The 24,061-nt window shown below is 26.4% G+C and overlaps 1 protein-coding gene across 1 annotated transcript; it reads left to right on the top strand.

Annotated features, from left to right (window-relative positions):
* Nucleotides 1-708: 708 nt before the first annotated feature.
* On the top strand, nt 709-21,167 carry LOC111690215 (putative uncharacterized protein DDB_G0282133). The gene is made up of 3 exons (XM_023452658.2): nt 709-1,107; nt 14,421-14,598; nt 18,147-21,167. Exons 2-3 carry the CDS (start codon nt 14,475-14,477, stop codon nt 19,196-19,198), a joined length of 1,176 nt encoding a protein of 391 aa, XP_023308426.2. The 5' UTR covers nt 709-1,107; nt 14,421-14,474; the 3' UTR covers nt 19,199-21,167.
* The last annotated feature ends 2,894 nt before the right edge of the window (nt 21,168-24,061 follow it).

Genomic DNA, 24,061 nt, shown 5'->3' with positions numbered 1-24,061 from the left:
TATCGGCTTAATTAAAAAACTAGTATTTCTAAACATTTTTTAATGTCAAAATCTAAACGTTAGTTTTTTTTTTTGCAAAAGCTTAAAATACATACATTTATAGATTTATAAAATTTATAGAAAAAACTACTCGTTTAAAAATTCAGGGCTCCTGAAACAATTGCTTTTTAAATTAATAAAAAATGGTTTTTTATGAGTGGGTTAGATTGAAATTTTTGAATTTTCTATCCGTAATTTTAGCCATAGTATTCCAAAGTGCTTTAAACATTCGGTAGTTATAACAAATTTTATTAGATTTGCTTGTAATGCATTCTTGAGACAGTCCAGATCATGTACAAAGTTTCACATATCAGTCTATATCTCTCTGTTGAAGAGCGCTAAATACATCTATAAAAGTCTTTATGAATTTCAATCAAGTAACAATAAAGTCAAGGTCTTTTGCCTTGAATAACAGGGACAGAGCCCATGCTGTCCACTGTAGATAGTGGGTAATTGAATTCCGATTTTCTTTTGCCCACATTTAACCATTGTACTTAACACTTCAAATTATTGCTTATTCACAGTGTAACTAGGCTCTTAGCAACATGTATCTTTTGTGGCTGATAATAACTCAGCAACATTTGAAATGTTTAATTGATTTCATTCATTCATTTTGCTTCGTAAACATTTGCCTTTGGGTTTTAAATGTAAATTGCAAATATTTCAGAGAATCACTATGTTTAACGCTTTCAAACTTAACGCACATACTCGGTTAAACGGAAGTACGTTAAATAAATAAATAAAAAACCAAACAAAGTAATAAATTGCAACACCAAGAGAAAATAGTGTAAAGTAATAAAAAAGTTATTTAAATAAAAAATATTAATAACTTTGAAAATAAAACAAAGTGCCAAATTTATTAAAAAATAATATTATTTTTCAAAAAAGGAAAATTCTTAAGAATGCAACAAGAAATATAAAAATAATATAAAAGAAATAATTAAATATAAGTGTTAAAAATACAAACATATAAAAAAACATTGTGATATTGTTAACATCAACATTGTCCTGTAAATTGTCTCTTCCTGTAGCAGTTGTAAACATTTTTTGTACTTGTCTACATTTTAAGTAAGTAACCTTTAACCTCCGCATAACCTTAAAATAAATAAACTACGAAGAAGAGGAAACAAAAAATAAAATAAAAAAAAAAAAAAAATACAAATTGAGATGTTAAATCCTGATTGTGTGTGTTTGTGTGTGAGCGCGTATGTCTGAGTTGGTATCTGAAAAATCATTAACAAAACACACGACTAGAATGTAATCCTCTTTCATACTGTTTCCATAAAAAATGTTTGTGTTTGAGAATGAGTTAGACGATATTGCAATATTTACTACTTTTTTCTTTTTGGTCCCCCGTTAAAAGTTTTTATGCCGCTATTTATATATGTACTAAACATCTGTAAAGATGTACCAATATTGTACAACCGTCATTCCATTTATTTCTTTTATTGCTCTCCTGTTTTACACATTTTGTTGTTGTTTTTTGGTTCCTAAAGCTATTTAGCGTAAATATTACAAATACTAAAACAGTATGATTTGTTTTTTTTATGCCTTTCCTCAAGGACGTATAAGGTCGAATAGGACATACCTACACATACACACGATACTTATCGTATCGTATCGCCGTTCTACTATCCCGTAGTGAATTTCGAAATGAACATTTGTTGCTAATATTTTGCTGGTGTGAGTGTGTGTGTGTGTGATTTTGTTTTAGAAGGATATAGGAAAAGTGTGTATAAAGAACAAAGTTTCCTTTTATATATTTTTTTGTTTTTCTAAGATAAATTAAATATGAAGTTGTGTTTGAGCTGCTTGTGCTGGTGTGAATATTGGGAATTTGACATTTAATATGAATGTGGTGGGAAGGATATTTAATACGAAGCTTTGCTATTAAAGCCAACAGCTATAACTTACAAACTCATACATACACCTTAAACAATTTCCTTGCGCTGTTTGTTCTTTATAAATTGTTGTTTTCAAAGTTTTTCTTTTTTTTAATATATTTTGAACGTATTTTTCTTGTGTATTCCACAAGGATTATGGTTTTAATTGTAGTAATTAAAAGTAATAAAATATAAGTAGACATTTAAAATTGTCTGAATATTTTAACGGTAAAATTATAAGGCTATGCCACACCTATATTTTATTATTTTATTTTTAAATTAATAGAGTATTTTGGAAAATTAATATGTTTTATTTAAAACGTGTCTGCACTTTGTATAAATATTTTCCCTTAGTATATCTAATATAGTGTGAGGAATGTCAGCAAGCATACACATGTGGAAAGAAAAATATGTGCTCATATATTAATTTAAATAATGTTAGTTTTTTTTTTTAAATAACTCTTTACAGAAATGTATTGGGACAATTCCATTTAAATAATTTATTATTTTTTTCAAAATTTATTAAATAAACTAACAAATTTTTTAAATATTCTACCCCTTAGTTTTACCTCGAACATTTTTGATTGCTTTATGCGAATGACCCTAGTATAATTTTTTATTTGCTCATTGACTGTTTTTCTGGCCCTGTTTGATTTGATTATAGGGTTTCTCTTCCCGATACTAAAGAACTTATATTCTATTTTAATAGTACACATAGAGGAAATAAGTCGTTTTAAAATTATACACGCTTGGTACCAAAGTGTTTATAATTTTCCATAAGATCAGCTGTGAAAGTATGTACGGATAGCTGTTAAATCAACAACAAAATGTAAACATTATATTATCAAATCAGCAAAAAATAATGTGTTATCAAAGTGACAACGTTATGTTGTCAAACAGAACATTGCGTTGTCGTAATGATAACGATTTATTGTCGAAATCACAACAATGCATCCGTTGTCCTAATGTTAACAAACATATTTTTGACAACAGTTTCTATTTCTGCCGCTTTTTTCCATCTGTGTATACATTTAATTAAGGCTTTTATGATATTCTATAAGTCAAATTGCCGGTTGAAAGAAGATTAAACTTAAATGTTAAGGTTGACATGGTATTGAAAATGTTCAATATCGGTACCACAAAAAAATAAAGTTGAACCCATTGTCAGTCCATCTGCCTTAAAATATTTTTAATTAATTAAGTCAAGTATTTTTTATTTGGAACTCTTAACACTGCGGGAAATCTCCAGATATCACCGAGATGGGGTACCTTGAGTAGGTAATTGTAAAATAAGTTAAACCAGTCGAAAGTTTTTATTGAAAATAAAGAAAAATATGCGTATTGACAGTCAATTTAAAGTACTAGTTCTAAAGATGACAATTTTGAACAACTTATTGTGATCTTATCAGAAATGGAAAGAAATTTTGTAAGATTTAAAATTTAATTTACAAAAAAAAAAAAAAAATATTGACGTTTTAATTATAAAGCTTTTTTTATCTACAGTACCTATTTACTCAATATTATTTAAACTTAAAAAAAATAACATGTAATCAATACGATACACGCGCCATTTATCATACAATTGTCATTTGTATTTGCAATACAAAACTCAAGAATTTTTTTATTTGTATATAAATAGGTATATAAGTAGTAGTTTGTAATGCATGCACCTTCCCTCACACATGTGTTACAAAAAATATATATAAAAATATTTGTTTAATGATGAGTAAGTGATTTATATGGAATGTATTTTTTTATATATATCATATATTAAATATTGTAAGTAAAAAAAAAACAGTTTATTTTAGTGACCAGCACCAAATCTTTTCTTTATTAAGGGATTTTTTGGTTTCTGTTTAAAACCACATTATAATCCAAGCAGTAGGAATGTTATGTGTTTCAGTAAAATCTATATTTTATTGTTAAACAATTTGTAATGTAATAAATAAATTAGTTTGTTTACTTGTCGTTGCGAAATTTGTTATCAAATTTCCATGAAATGCAAGTATTTGCATAAAAATCATATTCACTTACCACTAATATTACCATTACCTTACCACTATTGTATGTTTTTTTAATTTATTTAATTTATAAATTTATATGTAATGATTTTCTTTATTGTGGTTTTCTTTTGTAAATTAATTTGCTGTAAAAGAAAAGAGAAAAGTATTGGCATTGGGTTTTTTTGTTGGAACCCTTGGGAATTCTGTTCTTAATGACCTCATTTTTTAAAAACGATTGCAAAATCAAACAACTAATAGCAGAGCTATTTTGCTGTTGAATGGGGGAGTGGAATTTTTAATAAAAAATATGTTTGAGTAGTTAACAATAAAATGCTGACTCGTACACATGTTTTAACATCTGAACATTTATACAAATATAAAAACTAAATAAATATCTAACCATTTTTTAAGACTTATTAGTTCTAAACAAATAACTTTGTACGTTATGCCCGTGTAGACATGAAAAAAAGTAACACTATTGAAAAAATTTCCATTGTTTAGAATGACAAAGCGTGTTGTTTCTTATTCTTTTTAGCTTTTAACCATAAGTCTGATTCATGATCAAATTTCTTTTCGAGTCTTTAGCAAAATAACAACAATAAAAATAATAATATTTTTTTTTTTATAATAGCCGACAGCAAAAGACAAAAAAAATATATATAAAAGATCGATAAGTTAGCAAGCATCTCAGCAGTATAATTTGCTCAGACGAACAAACGAACTGACAAACTCTTGATCTACATTTAAGTGATCAACAGCAACAACAACAAAAATAATAAGAACTGATTAAAATGTAAAGGTTTGCAAATAAATAAAAGCAAATCTGTTCATAACCAAGAGAGTATCTGTGTGTATATTTTCCTCTGCTGTTGTTGCTTCTTCGTTAGTTTTTTTTTCATTTATAGTTTTTATTGTAGTTGTTGCCTTTGTCTACTTAAGATATGTGGTTTGTGTTGTTGTTGGGTTTTTTTAAATAAAATTATATACACATACCTATAAAAACGTGTGTATTTGTTTAAATTCATTAAGGTATTTGTTTTTTTTTTTTGCAATAAATTCAATTCAATTTTATAATTTTTTGTTTTTATTGTTGTTGCTGTTACTCTGCTCGTGTTTGAGAATTAAATTTAAACGAGGGTCGCTAAACCATCTTCTAGATAGAATAAGCGAACAAACGAGGTTGAGGAGAACTGATTGCGGTAGCACGTGTATAATGAAAATTTAATAAAGAACAACAAAAACAATACAACACATAAACTAGTTATTACTTGGGATTTTTTTTTCGCTTTGTTTATCAGCAGTTGTTGCTTGTGTTTGAAATTAAAACAAAATTTAAAAAAAAAATCAGAATTTAAATAAAAACACAACTAAAAAACTACAAAAACAAAACTAACAACAACTTAGAAAACTAGCAAATAAAATTCAAATACAAATTTATTACAATTATTTTTTATTTTATAGCTTTGTTATTGTTGATGTTTCCATCTAATAGTTTTTATCTGTTTTTTTTTTGTGTTTACCCAATCTATAGAACGGTTGAGAGAAAAAGTATTTTTAATCGTTAGTAAAGTTTGTATGTATTTTATTGTTACAGTACTTTTTGGTACATGTGTGAATACAAAAAAAAAATAATAATAATAATAGCAATAATAACCATAAAAAAATAGAACATTTAAATAAAATTTCAATAGACTAGTTAAAAATATAGATATGTACAGCAGTGGATAGAAATATATACACCAAATAGAAAAAATATTTTTTAAATTAACAGATTTTTTTTCTTTAGAACAATTTTCTAGCATAAAATAATGTAAATTTTTCAAATTTCTATTACTTAAAGAAGAAATACAACACAACTATTTTTTTATCCACAGGTGTATATAGAAACACACTTGTTTGTTCATTTGTACAGAACAATACTGTTACAGTCAGCCATCATGTTAATAGTTTTACACGAGTCAGCCAAAAATGACCCTGGACTCGTTACGCTTACTAATTGTCGTTATAGTTTTGTTTTTGGGTTTTTTTTTGTAGTAAATTTCTGTTGAATTGTATTGTTAGTTGTTTTATTTATTTGTTTAGAATTTATGAAAGTACTCTACAATAAGCATAACAAACCATTTCATTTTATTTCTTTAAATATATAGAATTTAACTTAAGCTTATTAATTGTTTGAAATTGAATGGAAATAGATACCACAGAGTCCTGTATTATTAAATATGGAGACAATTTGACGGATAATGAAACTGTCGATTATAGCATGTTTGGAATTTTGAACTTAACGCCTAATGTTTCCAACAATATATATTATTTTTACAGAATTATTATAACTTTATTTTATAAAATGTTTAAAAACAAATGTTGATACACAGTAATACAAATGTTTAACCAAAGTAACTTTTCTTAAGGATTAAGCTGCACTGAATCCGAATCCGGAAATGTATCCGATATCATGTCCTGAAAGTTTTAAAAGAACACCATTTTGAGACATTAAAACAATGCTAAAAAAACGTTAGTTACAAAATAACTTCTTCCAGATATTTTCTCCATAAACTTGACAGAACCATAAATTGATTTTCTTTTTTTTTTTTTTTTTGTACAATCGTGTAATTGTTGAGACATCACCCACTGAAGTTGAGGGACGCACAGACATACATCGTTAAATTGATTTAGGAAATAAAAATACTATCAATATCTCGAAAACCTTCAAGCTTATGTTAAAGATATCACGTAGAATAAGAAAGATATATGTATAACATGTTAAGCCAATAAAGCTAAAGCCATACAATATATTGTAAATAAAGTTGTTTTGGTGCTGTCTCCAATTTTGTGCAAAAATGGTGTTTCTTCAGACTTCAGGACACGATATCTCAAATCCCAGAGGTAGTGGTCTCAGCGTTTCGACTTTTTTCAAATTTTGTTATTAACGGGAATTTTATGACACACTGACATATATGTATGTGAATGATAGGAATCTGTCTGTTCTTTACCCAGTGGTGCAGTGCTAAAACTTAACTGTTTTCATGAATGAATGGTGTTGTTAAAACAAAAAACAACATTTATTTCTCACATAAAACAATGTTATGAATGAAGAAACTAAAATTTTATATCATAAATAAAACACTGTCTTACAATTAATTACTAACACGAGTTTTCATTTTTTTCGTATTTTATTTCAAAAAAAAATTTTTTGTTTAAACTTCCGCTATTAAATCTGCGACTATTTGTTTTATTTTAGCAAAATTTTATAAAACATTAAACAAACAAAACAAGTATAAATAAAAAAAACATCAAGTAACATTCACACATACCCTCTAGAAATTGGGAAATAAATGAGTCTTCTTATGTGTTTTTTCTTTTCTGTTTTTTTTTTTCTTTAATTTCTAACACGTGTAAATTAATATGTCAAGTTGTGAGTGTTGATGTTGGTACCCAACAGTTTTCAAAGTCAATGTATTCCTCTTGAAATAAAGTAATTAGAAGTAATTTGATCCTGAGAGTGCTTAAAAATAGTTAACTTTGTACCTACCAATTAATCTAACGGGTAATCAAATGTATCTTTAGTATCTGCAAATAATTTCAATATCAATTTTTAATTAATTTAAGATCTGTTTGTTATTTGTGTAAGCAATATAGACTTGAACAAACTTCCGAAATATTCAATCCGATATAGTGTTTTGTGATAGTTTGTTCGAACTGCTGGGTTATTAAATTTACAAAATATATGCACGAGTAAACAAATACATTTACATTTACATTTACATATATATTTCAGTATTTTAATTCGTACTCATACTTTAGGTATGCTAACTAGGTCCATACATACTCAATGAGTCATGAGATTTCCAGTAATAAAAAGCATTACTTATTAATGTATATTAAACAAACAATTATATATTATACAATATTGTTTTTTAATAATAATTTTTTTTCATTAAAAAGTTGCCACTGTAATTCGATTCAGATGAAACTATTTAACAATTCAATGTTTTATAGCAAATAAAAGAAATTCATAATTGAAATGAATTTTGTAATAAATAGTATGAATATTTTTCCTAATTTGTTTTTTGAAGTTATTTTGAATGAAGAATGCACATTTATACATTCCTCAAGGCAAGTATCGTGCTGCTGTATGCTGCTTTCCGCTATACTAGACTAAAATACTAACCTGTCGAAGACCAAAGTTATTCTTGAACATTTCATTAATTATTTCCAATAAATGTCTATTTTGTACAAAATCTGAAATGAGGGAAAAATAGCAAATGAGGGAAAAATAGCAAACATTTTAAATAAATATAAAAATGAAATAAAAATTAAATTAATATTATTAAAATTTTCTGTAAAAAACATAGTTCAAAGACAATTTAAGTCGAGATTTCTAAATATTGATTGAATTAATAATTAAGAAACTATTTACAGCATTAATGAAATTATTCTTAAACATGATTATTTTTATTCAATGAAAACAATTGATAGTATTCACGTAAAAACTACTTCAGTATAATACAAATTCGAAAGAAATTGCTTTTAAATTTCCATTGTCAAAACGAGTACATAACATGAATAATAAAATATTCGAGAAACAATTATATATCAAGCATCATTAAATTTGCATATTCTTTTAGAAATTATTTAAGTACTTTTATATTTGCTATTTGTTTTAATCAATACAAACAACTTAATTGCAATATCTGTTTATTTTTAAAATAAATTTAATTTTCATAAATTTACGTCAAATTTAAGCAATTTGCGCCATCCCATCATGAGTGATCATTTTTAAACTTTTAATATTTTATCATAAATTTGTCAGAGATTTCGACATTCAATTGACATGTTCAAAAAAAAAAAAAAAAAATAAATCAACACTTGCATGAAAGTGTTACATTTACATACATATTTATGAACGTATATGTGAATGTATGCACTTATTATAACGTGTATCTTATAAATAGCTAAATATTGTAAATATTGTTTGTGTTATATTAACATTTCGGCATTATTTGCCAGAAAAGTGTCATAAATTTATAAATATCACTTTCCTATTAAACGGTTTTATTTATATTAGTTATAAATAAATGTAGTTTGCAAAAACTAATGTGTAAAAATCAATTCAAAAATCTTAAATTGTAACTTATGACAATTTTCCTTACAAATGCTTACTGTATATAATATAAGTTTGAACATTTTTAAATATATTTACTAATACAAAAACAATATAATTGAAGGTTACGTTACGTAACATTTGTTACTTTTTGCTGCCTGTCTTAACTGACGTCATAGAAACGTGTGCATTTTAGTAGTGCAACTACACTCTGTAATGAGAGGAAGACAAGAGTGAGAATGTTTTAGAATGAGAGTAAAATAAAATATTCTGCATTACTACGTTTGCAACAAATAATTAGAGTATAAATTTAACAAGTAATGCAACTTTTTTGGGGGTTAGAAAAAAAGCTCATTTTACTTTAAGCAAGGAAAAGGAAGGATAGAAAAAGTTAAATCTAAAATCCTTTTGTACAAGCCAATATGGAAAGAATCGTGTGTTCAAGTAACCACTGAACTTTAGTTGTCTTTTTCTTGATATAACTGCAGTAGCAAATGTTAACGATTTTTTCGCTTTTTTTAGCACAAAGTAATTTGAGTGTAAATTGTTACCAGTCAGTTAGTAAAAGTGTATTGACACAACAACAGCTTTAATTATAAAAAATAAATAAATAAATTCTAAATTTATTTTTAGAATATTGTCTTCAATTATTGAAACACCTGAGTGTTTAAAGTTATTAATAAATTATAAAAAAACAAGTTTTAATTTAACAAAAAAATATGTATTTATTATCAAAATGTTCTAAAAATAAAACAAATTTTGATAAAAAAAATAAAAACCTAAATTAATAAAGTGAAGAAACCAAACTACTCTAGTGTTTTAAAAATTTATGAATGAATATTTTCAACATTTAAATATTGATATCATACTGCGGAAATTCTGCTAATAAAAACCTAAGTGTTAAGATTTTATTAGTGAAATAAAATACATATACATATACATATAATTTTAATAATAATTTTACACTTGACGTTTCATTTTTTTTCTATTAAACATTTTGTTCATATTTTCGCAAAAAAAGAAACAATATTATAAATTTTACTTTCCAACCTTTGTATTTATTAAAAATCTTAGAAATCCTTGTAAACTAATTAATAAATTAATTTGTTTGCCAACTTTAATGAAATTTGAAGTTAAAAAATCATTCATTTATTTATAATAAATTATTATTATATGTTTAGCTGTTTCTCAAGCTGCTTTAAGCTGAGTGTGTGCATATTTTAATTTTTATTAATTTTGAGTGTATAATTTATTAATTTAATTCAATAAATAAATTAGAAAATAAAGAAACAAGTTTCGTTTATAATGTTAATACAATTTCCTTTTTTCAGTTTTTTTTTTGTTTTTTTGTTTATTATTTTTTTTCGATTCTTCTTTTTTTTTTTGAAGCAATCAAAAATTGGCATGTGTTGGTTATTCTATTAGTTTGGTGAATGTATTAAAATAAAAGTTTGGAAACAGTAGATACCCAGCAGCTAAATAAACTGGCAATATGTCCTTTTAGACACAATCTTATCATAATATTTAACTACCAGGATAGTGCTCTTTGTAAGGCCTATATGTGGTATTTCGTTTCAAACAAGAAAAGTACCCCCTTAGAAACATAGCAAAATTATTAAAATATATGTTCAGGGATAACAACTCTACAACTGCAGGGTCGTATATACATATGAATTTATGCAGACACGTGAATTTACACACACAGATACACTTAAGTAATAAAAAAAATTTACAATCGATCAATAAGTAAGTAAGAAAAGGAAAGGATAAAATATCCTTAAGAAATTCAAGGAATTAACAATGTATTACGCTTCTATTACACATTTATATATCTTCCTAAAGGAGAAGAGAAGCCAACAAAAAAAACTCCGTTTTATTTAATGGTTTTGTCAAGTCAAACATTTCACCATTAGATTTGACAAACATATGCACATACAGTTCAAACTTTATTGATAAGTATATTGACTCAAAAAAAAAAAAATATCCAATGTATTCGTATCTTCTTATTTACACATACATACATATGTATATGAGTGTGTATGTGTGTATAATATTCTGTCAATATTTGGGTCATTTCCTCCACGTGTAAACGATTCAAAAGTGTTGTTTATTTATTTATTACTCGGCCATTATTTGTATAACAAGTGTGTTTGTTAGTATGTGTACGAGTATCTGTGTGAATGAATGGGCACGAGTAGTCGTAGTAATAGTGTGAATTTGCATTTTTGTTGTTTTGTTTAGGCATTTTTATGTTGTGTTAGATATATTTTGTTAACAATTTATTTAATCTTTATACTTATGCTCTAAACACTTGTAGTTTAAGAAGGGGGGGTTCACATATCTTAGAGTGGAAAAATCTTCAATACGAATTTAAGGTTTTCCACTGGAAAAAAAAAATAAAAGAGTAAATAAACATTTTGTAAAGTGCGTTAAGTCGCCTAGATTTTTTTCTTTTTCTTTTTTGCAAAAATGAACCAACCTAATGCTTAATCAAATATCCTAAAGTACACAATTTAAGTTAAACTTAATACATACAAGTTTTTTTATATCATGTTTTTAGATTGTCTCAGACAAAAATCCATTATAATATGTACTTAAAAAACTTGTCATTTTAATTAAATTTATGCAGACAGCTTTTGTTAAGTATTTCTACACACACTTTTCATTATTTCAGCCTGATTATTTGTATTAAGCTGTTAGTTGCTGTAATTAAAGTATTACATTTTTTTCTTGTGTACTTCTTTCGTTGGGAAAAACTATCAATTTACACATTTTGCTTTTGAGGCAAACATTTAATGAAAGCAATATTTTTTGTCTAGATTTAAGAAATTTGTTTGTATGTATGTGTTTTGATAATTTTTAACGACAGTCTAAGTTTATTGGTAACCAGGGGCATATTAAGTAAAATTGTGGTATTAAATACTGGCACTAATTTGTAACCAACACTTGATAAAAACTGCTAAAATTTCTTAAAGATTTGTTCAAAATAGGGTCACTGTGTTTTAGGTAACAGAATGGAAATTTTCTACGTTTCCTTCATTAATTAGCGCCTGCCTGCGTGGTAATTTACTATTTATTTCATATTTTCAATATTACAAAAAAAAACATGTACTATTTTTTCCAACTTTTAATTTGCAAATAAATTTATTACAGACAGAGCTACATACTTATAATTCGAAAACTTACAAGCTGTTATTTAAATATTTAAAAATGATAAACACAATTGGTGGTTTAATTTTTTTTTGGGGAAATTTTGTTTTAGTCGCGTGTAAAATAAGATATAACAACATTAATTTCTTTATTAATGCCTAACATATCAGTAATTACTAATTAGATACACACGCTCAATAAAAATCTAAATCATAAAGATTGTAATTTTTATAGACATCAACAAAGTGTAAATGGCTTTGTTTTTTATGGTACCAAATAGTTTAATTGAAAAAGCGTTATTTTTTAATTGTTATTTAATTTGTTTTTATACCCTGCACCATTATAGAGGAGAGTGTTTTATACGTTTGTGCTGATGTTTGTAACACCGAAAAATATTGGCCCTACACCCACTTTAAGGTGGCTCAGATTTACTAAGTCGATTTTATTATGTCCGTCCGACCGTGTGTCTGTCTGTCTGTCTTGTGTGCAGGCTACAGGTCATAATTTTCAAGATAAATTTACGAAATTTGACAATGCTTTTGGCTCAAGGACGATGCCTCGCCTTTATACAACCGTATCCCAAATAGGGATACGGTCTTAAATATGTTAAATATTCTTTAACCTTTTTACAAATTAGCCAAAATTTATATAAGTCTAAATATTGCCAAGTTTCATAACGATGGGGATTTATTTGATACTAGCCCCACACAAAGTTCCCTTAAGAAAATGACTTGAAAGTTCAACAAATTGTTAAAATACTTCTGAATTAATGAAAAAAAAAAAAAAAACACAATGGCCGGCCATGCTCAACTATTCATTCTTAATTGCTATGTAAAGTGTTTAATTTTATCGTAATTTCATTTCCACACTACAAGTTTTTAATTGAGTTATAAACCTTCAAGACATTTAACACAAATCGATTAAACTAAAATATTATTTTAAATAAGATTTTCTAGCACATCTGTAACTTTAAACTTACTGATAAACTGTTTCTCTTTTAGACGTACTCAATTTGTATGAATACCTAAAATATTTGAAAATTAAATATATTAGGAGGGTTAATATAATTAGTTTCTTCTTTTTGGGTACGTCAAATATTTATATTTTATATGTTAAGAGTAGTAGTAACGTTTGAATTATTTAAAACAAATTATAAATGTTAAAAAAGCACCAAATGTATTTGATAAGATTAATTTTTTTATTTACTTTGTAATGAAATTTTCAACAGAATCCACAAGTAACGTTTTAAATAACTAATGAATATAAATTGATATGGGATGAAATCTACAATTTCTGACTTTTTATATTATTTTATTTTTTTGTCTAAATGTATTTAATTTGTAATTTAATAAATTCAGTTTGAAATGCATGCATGCATGTGTCATCTAAGATAAAGTAAAAATTTGTCTAACCAAGGATGATAAGGTTGATAATGATGACAACGACGATGATGTTACTTACTTACAAACATATATATGTACATCCATATTTAGTTAATCATCATCTGAATTTTTGTTCTTTCTCCTTTCGTAATTTCATTTTAAAAGGTTTCTTTCTACAGCCAGAGTGTTAACAACCGGAAAGAGCGTACACGTGCCAAACAGTTTTTGTTCGTATTTTATTTTCACAGTACTTGTGTTTTTTTTTTTTTTTTGCTGATTTGGTGTTGTCTGAGGTATTTTTTTGATAATAACAAACACATATACTCTTCATAAAATAATACAAAACTCAACAACTAAAGCAGAAAAAATATAATTTTTTCCAGCCTGCTAAAATTTTGTATATATAAAAAAAGAAATAAATAAACGACTCATTGTCTAGTACTGCTGGCACACGCAAACAAATAATGCGTGTTAAAAATATTTACGACATTATAAACAAAAAATACTAACGAGCTTTTTGTTTTTGGTTATCGAAAAATACTTATTGCTGGAGTTTCTACCCATTCATGTGTTGTTGTTGTTGCATGTCCCTCTTTTTAACTAGACCTAAATACATTTGTTTTGATTTTTGACTTTTTCAGTCTTTGAGTGCTGTAGCACTCAACAGGAGTTTTGTATATTTTCTACCCAATAAATACAAATAAAAAGAAAAATACATAATAATGTGATTTCTTGTGAAATCCTTTTAAGCATAAATAAACTTATTAACTTTAGGTATTGGTTTCTGTGCATTATAATAAATCTTTTTCCTAAATTTTAAAATACATACTTATTTATATTTACTTGAATTTTTTATTTACAGATTCATTTGATTTAGAATCCCTGCAATAAAACTCAACTAACTAAATCCATTGCTATGGCACCTACAATATGCTCAGGGAAAAAACGTCAAACACGTACCATTGCCACCACAAATATAAGACGAAGTGGACAAGGTTCACATCAACTAAATCAGGCACTATCGAATATTGTAAATTATGGTGAGTAAAACAGACCACTATCACTCTAGGTTGGAAATCGCAGATTAGTTAATAGAATGACCAATAGGTCATAGACAAGTTTTTTTGGACTAGTTCATTGAAAAGTTCATTGAATAGACTATAATTTAGTTCATTAGTTCAATATACTACTAAAGAGTCAACGACTAGTCCATTTTTTGAAAAAAAAAAATATAATATTTCAAAATTTCATTTTACAATACCTGCTATAAGCACGCACCCCCTCTTTCTCCCTACTCATACACAAATTCACGTTTGCTAAAGCAGTATTTACTTGTTTTCTTCTTTTTGAAATAAAAAATCAAGGCATGCGTTTTCAACAACGTGTTACTAATATTTAGATTTATAACTTAAACAACAATAATCCCAGTGATAAAAAAATAACAAATATAGGCCGTTTAAAATGAACATTAAATTTTGTTAAACTCGTGCATACGAAATCATTTACGTGAATATAAATTACTTATCAAAGTACGATTAAAATGCAAATGATAATGTTACATATGTATTTATATAGGTGTGCATGTATATATGTATTTGCGATGGTAGAGTATTAGTATATTATTAGATTGTGGTGTTTCCCTCCTTACATTTTGAGTATGAGTATGAACAAATTCGTTACGTATACGTCATGTAGCACTGGCATGTGCCTTAATTTATTTATAAACAAAAACACACGCACACATGCAAATTAATACATACATTTACACTTCAATTAAAGATCACATGAAATAGACAGGCAGGCAGTCAGGCAGTCAGCAAGAAAGACAGATAATACACATACAAACTAATATTAAAGTTATGGACAATTAAGTTTCAACGTTGCAATGTCAGTAACGTTATGAAACCAATTGCAAAAAGTGAATGCGTAATGTCATGAAAGAATATTAATTTATATATTTTTCTTTATAATTCCGTTTCAAATTACAGAAAAAACTATGAAAGTAATAAATGTAAATGATAGATTATATAAAGCTATGCACTTGCTGCTGTTCATTATAGCAAGGATTGTGACAAGGACAACTGACTTATACAGCAATAACTAGATTTTAGTATGTCATAAAAACTATGCAATTTCATTCCATAGATTACAAAAAGATTATCAAAATATGACGAAGGCAATAAATGTTTTCCTAAGTGTCTACTTTCTAGATTACTAGCGGTCTAGTGTCTCCTTTCTCGCATACTAAGGTTAAGTTATGGGCAACTTCACACTTGTTTACAAAGAGTTCATTCCTGATAATTTAAGGTTTCGAACTGGTAATTAAGATCACAAAATTAGATTGTACAAATTATAAACGGTTTGACAGTTAAGTCTTAGAGCAGCAATTCTTTTTCTGTTTAGATGAGGAAAGTTAATAAATATATAATTCTTTAACGGACTATGAAATATATTTTTTGCTAGCAATTTTATACTTTAAATGCAGGAAATAATTATACTCCATTTCCGTTTTAAAAATTTCCCTTTTTATTAACACTACTGTATCCAAACTCATAATATCAACATACATATCTACCTTGACTAATACTTACTTAACATTGTTTGTACTTAGTTGCAGAAAGCAATTAACTTACGAAACAAACAAATAAACAAGAACAACAATTAAAACAGAGAAGAAATCTACAGGAAAATAAAACACATTTTTAAATGTCGTGTCATGACACCAGTCAACAAGACACACGTGCATTTGATTAACTACGACTTGTGTTGGAATCACATTTATTTAAGAGTGAAATAATAAAACATATGTATGTATAAACAAACATCTACATCTACTTGCAAATGTATGTATATGAATATTTTGTTTCACAAAGTTTTTTATTGTTATTTTTCGGAAGAGCATGAGTGTTAATTTCGTACACAACTCCCACTACTTCAAGGATTTCTCTGTTGTAATAAAATCTAAGTTAAGAATGACAATGAGTAAGGTTTTTGGCAACAATATTATAATTCCTTTCTGCAAAAGTGAGAGCGTAATGTAAAGCATGCTGTTATCCCAAACAATAGGAAACTAACACTATTAATATGTAAAAAAAGCTTTCAAAGCCACTCATAACTAGAATTCGTTCTTAATATGACTTAAGCGTTTATGGCTAGTGACCACTTATATTGTACAAACATGTGATTCATAAATTGTATTGTTTGTTGTTATTGAAACCTAAGCCATAAAATTTTCATTAATTGATATTTGACTTAATTATTGCAACAATTTTATTTACAATGAATTCTTTTTAATGTCGCCTGTCGTCGAAGCGTGTGAGTTTAAAATCATGTTCTTTTCACGTTGAATATTTAACAAAAATTTCATGGGAACCTAAAAAAAATTTTTGTAATTATTTATTCGTTTTCTTTTTAATTTCTTTTTTTTACAGCATGTGTTGGGATCTTTGCAATTAAAAACAAAGATAAAGAAAACAAATGTTCATTATGCAAATCTTCGTCATGCTAACTAATGGGGTTTTTGGGGAAAAAAAAGAAAGAAAAAAAGCAATAAATAAAATATAATATTAAGAACAAACATGCACAATTAAACGGTCGCATGTAGGAATACACTTAAAATTTAAATATTTAAATGTCAGTGTTGAACATGTGCCATTTTGAAGGTGCATCTAAGTGAAATCGTTGTGGGAGATATTTAAATATTTTACAACGAACTGTAATGAGCCCGTTTATTGCATTAATTGTTTAAAAAATCAACAAAAATGAATATATGTATAAATTTTAAAAATGTTGACTTTGCATTGAATAAAAAGGTTTCATTAGCACATTGAACTTTTACTACGAAAAAAAAGTATACTTGATTAGAAAAATTTAATTAAAAATTTGGATTACCTCTGATTATTGTATTTTTTATAATTCCTAAGATTTGTTAATAACTAAACAGCACTTATGTAGAGTGCATAAGAATCTTTTTGGCTAATTTGCCAAAAAAATACACATTTATAAAACTTTGATGTTTATTAATATTGTCTACTTTGTTAGAAAAACATTTCACTTTTGCATAATCGTTCTATTTTTTCTAAAAAATATAAAATATTGTATATACAAAATACAATGTTATTGCTATTTTTGCAATTACAAATGTATTTATTTTTCTAATTTCATTTCTAGTTCTAAATTCTCTTCCGTATTTTATTGTTGTTATAAAAATAGCAACAACATTGAAATAAAATAGAAAAAAATGAATAAAACGTCCGTCGTCTGCTTACTCAACACGTTCGTTAGAAGTCACGTTTTGAATCATGCATCAATTGTGTTTCTCTTGTATGTGTATGTGTAGTTTTCTCTGTACACAATTGTCGCTTAATTCAACAGTCATCTGAAAGCAACATGTGCAAGAGAAATGGACATAAATTGTTTTAAGTGTAGTATTTGTTTTATATACTTTTTTTAATTAATATTATGATCAATCTTAATGTTTTATTTAAGAAATATTAATTAAAAAGAAAAGTTTAAAGAATTTATAAATTCTGTTGAAAATTGTATAACGAAATCATTAATATGTTTTTATATTTTATTCTATTTGCAGTTTCTAAAGGCTCCAGAGTATCTGCTTCCTTGAGAATACAAAGCCACAATGAATTGGAGAGAAACAACAATACCACCGGTAACTATCGCAACACAAATAATGCGGCCAATTCAAACTACAACCACTCAATGCAAACAAGTGCCACATCATCAGCAGCATCAAATCATCGTCATCAACAGTTTTCTTTTATATCGGACAATGCTGTAACGTCTTCAACACATTCGGATACAGAAAATTCATTTGATTTAAGATTGGCCAATGAGCCATTTACAAACGATTCAATGGCAACATATGGCAGCAATACAACAAACCCAACCACCTCCACATCACAGTCATCGTCATCATTATCAGAATCAAACACATCTTCAACATCATTATCATCACCATCACAAAGAGAAACAGCGTCATCGTCCATATCAGCATTGTGCGGAGAAGAAAGAAGATTTCAAAGGTATTCGTCAGTAATGCAGGCCAACAATAACAACAATATTATGGTCGAACAAGGAGACTGTAATAGCGATAATGACGTAACGGATTTATACGAAGATGACAACGACAAAGTAAGAACTTCGAATAAGAAAACAAATCAAATACATTCCAAAAATCTAAGGAAACACTACTATACATGCAATGAGTCTGATTCGGAGGAAGAATACGACGAGTTGGAAGATGCAAGAGAGCTAGACAACAGTGAGATGAGTGGTAATGAAGGTAGTTATACTGATATGGATACCGATGAAGGAGACTCCATGACTAGTTTGGATACTGAGAAAAGTGCAAAACTTAAAAGAGGCAATCATCCCCTACTGAGAGATAAACTATTAGCCAAACAAGAGACCACAAACAACAACAACAGCAGTAATACAGATGGTTTACTTTCCATAGCCATCAAAACAATAAAATTGGTTAAACGTAATCAATTATTGCAAAAACGACTTACGCAATTGCAACTGGAAACCTCTGAATTTATACAGTCTGTGTTGGCCAATCCAGAAAATCGTCATTTCCGTGAGAACATTAAGCAGAAAGTACAGAAAGTGGACAATGTTTAAAGAAAAAACATTTGGAAAAAAAAAACAAAAATAACAGCAGCAACATTGGCCAGGAATTAAACCAGCCCAAGCAACATTTTGCAACAACAAAGTTTAACAACACAAATCAAAACTAAGAAGCTAAACATTGTGGTGGAGAAAGCACAAGATTTTTTTTCAAATTATGTTTAAATATAATAAAAAAGCTTTTTTTGTTAGAAAAAGCTTTTTTAATAATTAATACTAAAAACACACTTTTACACTAACGTGTCAGTTAGTTAAACAACTGAAAAACACCATTTGTAAAGCCTACTTGTAGGCTGTTTGGAAAAATAAATTAAATCCACACCAAATATTTAGAAGAAAAAAACTGCTAACTACCATTGTGATAAACAAAATCATTTTGAAAATATTTAAATTTAAACATCATTCATAATTAAACTGCTTAAATTAAATTCCCTTTTCAATATCAAAAAATGTTTTCTAGTCAACCATTCAAGTATTTATTGTAAAATGAGAAAAAAAACAAGATTAACGAAATAAACAAAAAAAGTATAAAAGTGTTTGTGGCAGTCATATACATCCAAAAATATTTGTTGTTTTCTATTAAAATGATCTCATAATTACCATATAATTTTTGGCAACCAAAAATTTAAGAAGTTTTTCATCAATAACTAAAATTTTTGAAATTTTGCTTTAATGGCAAATAAAAGTTTAACTGATAGTTGTTTTATAATATAAATTCAACAATTTTAAAGGTTTCGTTAGTCTTAAGTGTTCATTACAAATAACAAATAATTCACTTTAATGGATATCCTTTTTGCTTTTCTCTCGGTGTTCATCAAACATCTTCTCTTTAAATAATATTTGTTTTCATTATTTGGCTTTATTTTTTTTACAAGATTTCATTTTAGAACTTGTATATAAAGATTGAAAAGAAACAAAATATGTTAAACAAATGAACTGATTTCGTAGAAATTTAAAAGTAATAATTTTGCTTATTAAATGTAATAATATTTAATTTATTCTTAAAGAACTAACTAATTAGAAAAAAGCAGGCCTTAATTATATAAATTACTTGGCCCATTTTTGCATTAATACATAGTATACTAAAAATCAACATTAAGATTATAATTTTTGTTGCTTTTCTTATGAATCATAATTTAGCGATTAAAATTAAACATGATAAAAATAACTTAAAAGCAATTTGTACACATACTCCTGCTAACTATGAGTACTCTCCTTTGACACCCTATTTTTTCTTTAAGAATTATTAGAAAATATAAATGTGTGTTTAGTTTTAGTAATTTATATATGAAAAGATATTTAAATGTCTGATAAAAATTAGTTTTTATTTTTCTAAATTAAGCTTTATACGTAATTAATTTATAAACATTGGATTTTAAGCAAAAAAAATATTGGCTTTTTCATAGTGGATGTTAACATGTATTTAATATTATTATCAATAAAAAAAATAATCCTATTTATTTTATATATTAAATTTAACTTTAATACATTATACATATAAAAAAACTATTTGAAAAAATATTTTTTAATTTTAGTCTTTAACATTTAACATTATAATATCATAAAAAATATGGTAAACTACTTTATATAAAACTAATAAGCTATAGCTATTTACCTTTAGTTATGTTGGGTGAATTTAATCAAAAATCTTTTTTATCATAATTATTAATTGCTAATTTAAATAATTTTATAAAATCCTATTTAAAAGTGAAATTTTCTTTAAAAGAAACTAAAAATTGCAAATTTAAATTGGTAATTTACATGCATTAACTATAAAACCTAAAACTTCAACTTCCATTATTAAGAATTCACTTTATTTTATGTTAAAATTTATAATTGAGTATTAAGTACAATTGATTTATTTCATTTATTTTATATATATAAAACAAATAAAATTATTCAATTAAAATACTATTGTATACACAACATGCGCATTCATAACAACATAACTATTCTATAATATTTTAAGATAAATACATATTTTAAATTTAAAAAAATTACCAAAAAAATTAAGAAAAATATAACATTTCCTTAAAAAAGAAATTTCAAATATAAGAGTTTGTGTTTTTATTTAAATTTATTAACAGCATCGTTTCCAAAGAACTTTTTAGGTTTTTCCTGATTGGACTTTTTAAATTCTTAAAATTAATCGTTTAAAACAAAAGAGCTGATGTCCATTTACTATCGATATTTCACTAATATTACATATTGAATCTTAATAACTATTGGACAATTTCGAAACTCTTCTTAATATGACAAAATTTTATAAAATTATTGGTCAAGGAGGTATCATCATAAAGGTTACATTAAATCAGTAATATATTATTAATAAAATTGCCTATATATAATAATTTAATAATCTTGTAATAAACATATTAATGAAGTCAATAGACAGAAAATGATCAACCAACTCTATGATGGTTAATTGAATTCAAGTTCAACATAAAATTTATAGAAAAAAGACTTAACAGCACCCAGGTTTTTACGTGAATAAGTAATAAACAATTTTATTATATTAATGGAATTTATAGACAATTCTGTTTAGTATTTTTTTTATAACTTTTATCACTCACGTACTACAAATTTGTTCAGACAAAATCATTTGAAAGAAACCAAATGTTTTTTTTTTTCATTTAATTGAAATTAAAACAACAATACATAATAAAAATGTGCAAAATCATGCACACAAATATCGATTAATGAACGCTTGGAGCGTAAAATGTCTAGATGGGTCATAATGTTGAACAAAAAATGTACAAGAGACGTTTAAATGCATTTAAAGTGGAAATATTTTTTTATAAATTTTTTCACTATATAAATATTTAAAAAAAATACCAAAAAACAAATATTCATGTTTGACCTAAAAAAAATCGGCAAAATTTGTTATCCATTTAAATAGTAAATAAAATATAAAATGAAATAGTTATTTTGTTTATTTATTTGAGAAAATGATTAATGAAGCATTTCATATAAGTGAGTTTCTTTTTTTCTTCAGGTAATAATTATTTGTAAAAAAAAGTTGTAAATATATTCCAAGGTCATGCCAAAAACTAAATTGGTTTCTACAAAATTTGCTAGCTAGCTAACTAAGTAAAGTTCTTTTTAAGCTGTTTTTCCCCTAAAAGTACCATTATATTTCGACCTTGACATTAGGTGCTCAACGTTAAATCACCTAAAAGTTCATAATTAAGAGTTCATTACTACCACAACAAGTTAGTTTTGGTTTGTTTGGCTCTCAAATGAATTTAATTAACACATTTTAAAACATTTTCCTGGTTTTGTTTACGTTGGCATGATTTAATTTTAATCTGTCTGACTTGATGTGCTAGATAACCGGAAGCCTTTTTAGGTATTTTTTTTCCAAATTTTAGTTTTGTTGTGGTTCTCATAACACTTCACACTCTTGTGTTAATCTTAATAAATCTACCAAAAACAAATCAATATTTTATTTACATTATATATTATGCATTTTATTTTTATTATCATGTACTTTGATCATTACTATGCATACTAGAGATGTGTTGTTGACCATTATGAAGATCAGATCATGATCATCGTTAGTTGGGGTTTTGTTGATATTGATTTGCATAAATAAAACATGTTTAAATAAAGTGGAGACAAAACAAATGTACACAACAGCTACATGTACAAGATCAGTAAACATAAACTTTACAAATATGAATCATAAGTTGGGTGTAAAATGTGACGTAGAAGGGGGATAACCTTCTTGCGTTATGAGAAATTAACAGTTACTAAAAAATTAAATGTAAACTTTAATTTTTTTATAGTTCTTATAGTTAAGCGGTAAGATTTCTCCTATCGTATAGTGTATATTATGGCAATGATCAGGCAGTTGAATTTGCTATAGCGCGATCTTGCCAGAACGTTTCCAACTTGTCAGAAGCAACTCCGTTGTATGATATCAAAAACAGTACCCTTTTGTTTTTTGTTCAAAAGGCTAAAAATATATGAAATATACTTGGCATATGTTGCGGACCCTCTTTTCAATGAGAAATGTACAAGAAACCCTTTAACTCGAAATAGGTGCCATTTTCTTTGTGAATGCCCCTCTCTAGCCATTACGACAAACGTTTTTCTTGGTAATCACTTCATATCCAAACTTGGTAAGATATCTAAGACTAAACTAAATAACTTTTTTAAGATTTCTCACGGCAACAGGCTGAATCTATAGACGAACACAACACACTTCGTTTACAATGGTAAACAGTGTAAAATCAATTTGTTTACAAATTTAATTCGTTACTTTACATAACGTTAACTAGTATATTAAAACTAGTTTTATAAAATCAATAAGAATCTGCTCGATTTTAAAACCGTTGTTTTTTTTTAGTGCGTTGTAATCTTCCGTTGTTTTTTCGTGTATTTTAATAATATATTATTTAGAATCTATTTGTAAACAAAATGAATAAATTATTTTTCAATCATGTTATTCAAAAAGCCCCCATAATAATAAAACAAATAAATAATGACCAGAAATTGAAATCAAACCAAGTTGTGTAAGGTCAAGACTCTTAATTCTGTAACAATGTAAAAAAAAGTACTTAAACAAAACAAAAGCGATTTGTATTTTGATAAAATTATCAATTAATTCAATGTAAAACTAGACGGATATTAATACAAAGAAAAACATGTATCTAAAAGTATGTATGTGACATTTTGGTATCAATTTTAAAACTCAACAAATCGAATTAACACTTTATTTGTAACATAAATTAAAACAAAAATGCCAAAAATCCACAATAAACGATTAAGAATGTAAAAAAAACAAAATTTCATCATAACGCCATTTTGGGTCTCATCATTATAAGCAATTAATTAATATTGATATTCATAATT

This window comes from Lucilia cuprina, chromosome 4, assembly GCF_022045245.1.
Source record: "Lucilia cuprina isolate Lc7/37 chromosome 4, ASM2204524v1, whole genome shotgun sequence".
Classification (NCBI taxonomy): domain Eukaryota; kingdom Metazoa; phylum Arthropoda; class Insecta; order Diptera; family Calliphoridae; genus Lucilia; species Lucilia cuprina.
This window is presented reverse-complemented; position numbering and strand designations above follow the sequence as displayed.

Coding starts and splice junctions, on each gene's coding strand:
- LOC111690215 (XM_023452658.2), top strand. CDS start 14,475: ATGGCACCTACAATATGCTCAGGGAAAAAACGTCAAACACGTACCATT. Junction 14,599..18,146: donor ATCGAATATTGTAAATTATG/GTGAGTAAAACA, acceptor TTCTATTTGCAG/TTTCTAAAGGCTCCAGAGTA.